Consider the following 4,784-nt stretch of genomic DNA (forward strand, 5'->3'; position numbering starts at 1 on the left):
CTTGTACTGCCTGGGATATCAGCCTGTGACTTGTGATTGCCAGGTTTGAAGTCATCATCAGTGCAGTTTATTTTTTGTCTTTTTTTTCCCCTGAAGCTCTATCCATCACTCCCCTCATCATTTTGTCAGGATGATTGGCGGCAGGCTTCCCCACAGAGCGAACCGCACGAGGGTCTGTGTATACGACGAGCATCTCCGTCACCGCGTTAGCCCACTGGCCTGCTACAGTCAGTAGCCACGCCCCCCGAACCCTTCATTCTTCACCAAGAAAGCCTGGCGTTTTTCGCGGAAAAAGCAATTGATGGAAACAGAACATCCTTTTTTTTCTCCCTTTAACTCCAAGGATCTTGGCAGCTTCTCCCATAAGGCAATATTTATGTGCTCTTTCTGCGTCCTCTCTCTCCAAGGAAAGACTGAGGAATGCCTAACATTCTCTTTCTCTCTTTCTTTCTTTCCCTCTCTCTCTCTCTATTTCTCATTCTCTTTCCCTATCCCTCTCTCTCTATCTCTCTCTATCTCTCTCTCCCCCCGAAGCCAAGCTCTCACAGCGCAACAGCCGGGGCTCACGGCGAGTCTGCCTGATTGACCCAAACACACTCCGCACTTCCTGTCTCCGCTCGGCCACCTCGCAGGAAGTTATAGCTCTTGGCCTGATGGAAAAGGCAGGAGAGAGAGAGAGAGAGAGAGAGAGTGAGATACATTTGGGAGGGAGAGCAAGATGGAGAGAGAGAGATGGACAAACAGCTTTTCCGGTACTGTGCTCCCTGTTTTGGTGTTCTTCACCCCCCCAATGCATGACTCTCCAGCCTTCCTCTCGTATACCTGTCAGCAAGAATTATAGGAGAATATTACCTTTTGGGGGGGGGGTCAGGCACATGGCTTTTGATTTGGAAGAGCAGCTGGAATGAGTCACCGTGGAGAAGAGGCTCCATACCCACCTCTATCACGGGATCCAGAGGAACCAAGAACACTGCATTGTATCCTAGTGGAAACCATGTGACCCACCACTACGAGTACACGCCCTGTCATGCGCCCTGTCGAGGATAAGACTGAGCGCAAAAGGTTTATCATGTTAAAAAACAAAATAAAAGAAAACAGCTGCGTAGCCTTGTTTTAGGTTTTATGGGTTACTCCTGGCATGTGTTTCCATAACTCCCTCACCTCCCCTGGTTGTGGTGATGAACATCCAAGAGGAGTTTCATGTGTATGTGGGGCCAAATCTGCGCTTCGTTCGTGCTGTTGTCAGGCACGGCGTGGTGTTTTTTCGTGGATGCTGTACGCTCTTCTTGGCGGTGCGGTTTCTCCTCCTGTTCAAGACTGCCGTGCTCCCTCCTGGGAACTTTTCTATTCTGAGGCAGCCATCAATCTGCTTCTGGGGAATGCCTGTCAGGCGGAGCGATAACACGGAAAAGTTGTTCCTCCCGGGAGATGCTTTTATTTTGAAAGGTACATTTCTGGGTCATGAAAACAAGTCGAACCCAAACAAGCTTCTTTCGCAGAATCGGTCCAAAAGTGGAAAGGGGTGTGGGTTGGGGAGTTGGTGGCCGTCGATCCAAACGCAAGAAAAAACAACCTCCAAGCTTCTTTTGCAAAGTTGTGTGTAGGCCTGTGTCTCAAAGGTAGCTTGGTGTGTAAAGATTTAAGATTGATTTTGTGTGTCTGTGTGTGTGTGTGTGTGTGTGTGTGTGTGTGTGTGTGTGTGTGTGTGTGTGTGTGTGTGTGTGTGTGTGTGTGTGTTCTCTCTTAAAACAACGTATTCAGTGGAGCAGTAGCACAGTGGTGACATCGTTGTCCCATACCATACATGGGCCCTGTGCCCATGGAGACCCAGGTTCGATTCCGGCCTGAGGTCATTCCTCATGCCTACTCCCCATCTCTCCCACTCCCTTCCTGTCACATCTTCACTCTCCTGCCAAACAGAGGCTAAAAAAGCCCCCCCAAAAAAACGACTCACTGAGACAATCGCTGTGTGTTCATTAACGGACTCTTGTGAGACCTCCTCACCTGGCGCTGACCGTAACTCTGTGTCTCCTCTCCTCTGCCACAGCTTGCCGGACGCGTGGGTGAGTGAGAGCGATCGGCCACAGCTCAAGACCAAAGTGGTGCATCTCTCCCAGCTACCTCAGGACACCGCAGTGTTGCTGGACCCCAACATCTACAGGTGAGACCGTACCTCAGACATAAAACATTTCACAATCGAATGACATGCAAAGTCGATATATTGTCAATGTTATCACATCTTACTACGGTTGTCAACCGTCAGGTACACATAGAGAAGACACACACACACACACACACACATACAAAATGAAAGAACACAGAAGGGCTCATGTCCATAGTCTGGATGGTGAAAGCCCCAGTCAGTGAGGGACGCACAGTAGATGTGAAACTCCCCTTCACCCAAAGGTCCCAACAGTATTATTAAAGACAAGTATCAGCGAAAATCGAAATGCCCCCATCCCATCTTCTGTCACCTCATCCTGGAGTAGGTGAACACCTAGATATTGCACTCACAGTTTGGTATTTATAGCTCCATGCCATCAGCTTTGTAGCAGTCCTTAAGAAGGACTCCATGGGTTTAGGCTGTATATGTTTGCTGGCAGTTGCAACTGTTCGCCAGCAGGTGGCACACCTCGCTGTAAAGGAGTAGTGTTAGACTTCAAAGCAAGTCTGTGTACAGCAGCATTGGGAATGCTGTTGAGGCCAGCTGTGGCCCTGCACACGCACTTAAAAACATGCTCACACACTCTGTTATTGTAGTGCTTTTCTGTACTGTGGCCTGGTGTGTAGTTCACACTGTGTGTGTGTGTGTGTGTGTGTGTGTGTGTGACCACTGTGTGTGTGTTTTTCTAGTGCCTTGGTGTTATGTTATATATGATGATGACAATATTGCTTACGGTGGTAGTGTGTGGAGGCAATATGTGTGGGGACTCAATGCCCCTCAGTTAGCTGGTATTTGAGGCATCCTGAGAATGCTGTTGCTTGCACACCCCACTGCGGGCGGAGTCCCATTTATCCATGCATGTTAATCACAACACAGGCCCCACTCCACACCACAACCTGTCAAGCCCTTCATGTGGACATGGATGCATTCAGGAACTTACTAGAAAATGTGCTACCCCAGTTTACAAAAAAAAAGAAAAAAAGAAACACAAAAAAAACACATCATACCTCAACTGGCTTAGCTTTTCCCAGAAACCCGCATTCTAGAATTCCCCAAGGTCGCGACCTTTCCCTCACGGCTGGGTTCAGCAGCGGGGCGGCTCTCGCCCCGGCCAGCGGTCCCCGTTTGCGCTCCAAATGGGATGCGTGTGCCAGTGCTTGGACTAACGCTCCCGGGCTCTTGTGTTTTTTCTCCCCCAGGATGTTCTTCTAGGCCCGGAGGGAGGCCTGTGCCGTGACCTGCTGATGTCCACGGAGTGACGTGGACGACCGGAACAGTCGAGACGGGAGAGTTTCTCTCTTTCGTTTTTTGTTTTTGTTTTTGGTTGTTTTGTTTTGATTCCCTCCCTGTTCTGTGCTTCTTTTTTTTTTTAACTTTGTGTCAATCTTTTGTTTTCATAGTTTGCCAAAGTATGCAGTGACCTTTTGACTCTTTATACCTTTTTTTATTTTAAGGGTTTCCTTAAAATTATGAAACAAACAACAAAAAAAAACGTATCTGGTGCTGAAGTTTTGTCAAGAGCTTGTCTAGGAACTTTCTTTAAAAAATTCCTTCAGTAGAACACATAGGATTGACAAAGCAGGTTTTCCTTTTCCTACACCATTTCCTCTGTAGAGGTTTGTATTTGTAGAAAAACTCGTCACTGTAAATAGTCCTGGAGATTTGTAATATATTTTTATACCATGAAAAGTTTTACTGTGCTGTACTTCTACTGTAGATAGACGTGAAATCTCACAACCTGTTTTCTTCTTTATATTTCTGCGTTTGAAGAAAAGCATAATTGTACATAATGTGATAATTAAGTAGAGTCGATGGATCCTGGGCTTTTCTCTCGTCCCTCAGCGCAGTCAGTCTAAAGGCAAGATTAAGCGATCTCCCTCACTTCAATGTAAAGGAAAGATTAAGCGATCTCCCTCTCTTCAATCCTGTAATTTGTGAAGCACTGGTCTGTCTCACCCCTGTGGGGGTTTGGCATCTATGATTTAACTTTGTCTGCTTCCTCAATAAAAAGGATCAAGAATCACCATCAGGCCAAGTATATATTCAACGTATGTGTTTTGTTTTTTCTTTATGTGTACATATAAACGACTGTGCTGGGGATCAGACATGATGGCAGTATTACGCTCAGATCTCTGGTGCTTTGTATGTGGGAAGAATCTTTGCATAGAAATGTCAGCCGTGAGAATAGCTGTGCTTTTTAGTCTCCCGAGTCGTGAGCACTTCACTTCTTGTCTTAACATTGCGTAAGATGGGATGTCAACCTCTGTCTTTGTAATAAAATGGAATATTCATTTTAAAATGCCACCCAGCTGTGGGAGTTTTTTTTTAATAAACCTCTGTAAAGTGTGTGTGCCTGTCTGACCGTCCTTACTGAGGTCAGAGAAGAGGGACAGTGTTTGGTGTGCTGGTGAAGTGGGGGTGGAGTGTCTCTCTTTGGAATGCTGGTAGCTGGGCATCTGGGAGTCATTTGCAGGACAATTCTTCAACAATATGGACTGGGTCGGAGAGGGCGGGGGGTGGGGGTGTAAAAACTGCGGTGCTACCCTCAGATTGGGCAGCGTGGTGTGCCTGAAAAGACAGCTGCCTGGTTTGTCGATAGCACATGTTTGCCAGATCAAAC

At 47.0% G+C, this 4,784-nt stretch overlaps 1 protein-coding gene across 4 annotated transcripts in view; it reads left to right on the forward strand.

The window, feature by feature from the left end:
* LOC308375359 (zinc finger protein AEBP2-like) overlaps positions 1-4,417 on the forward strand; it is a gene marked incomplete at its 3' end in the record, with an annotated part of 16,257 nt that extends 11,840 nt beyond the window's left edge. For 2 of the 4 annotated variants that reach the window (XM_080851470.1, XM_080851472.1), the window contains exons 7-8: positions 2,048-2,161; positions 3,364-4,417. In XM_080851470.1, coding sequence (XP_080707596.1) covers positions 2,048-2,161; positions 3,364-3,376 — 127 coding nt within the window. Of the gene's footprint in view, positions 1-2,047; positions 2,166-3,363 lie in introns of those variants that run through there. The other 2 variants (XM_080851471.1, XM_080851473.1) reach the window with 1 other exon arrangement.
* Positions 4,418-4,784: the final 367 nt, after the last annotated feature.

This window comes from Sprattus sprattus (assembly GCF_963457725.1).
Source record: "Sprattus sprattus genome assembly, chromosome: 14".
NCBI lineage: Eukaryota > Metazoa > Chordata > Actinopteri > Clupeiformes > Clupeidae > Sprattus > Sprattus sprattus.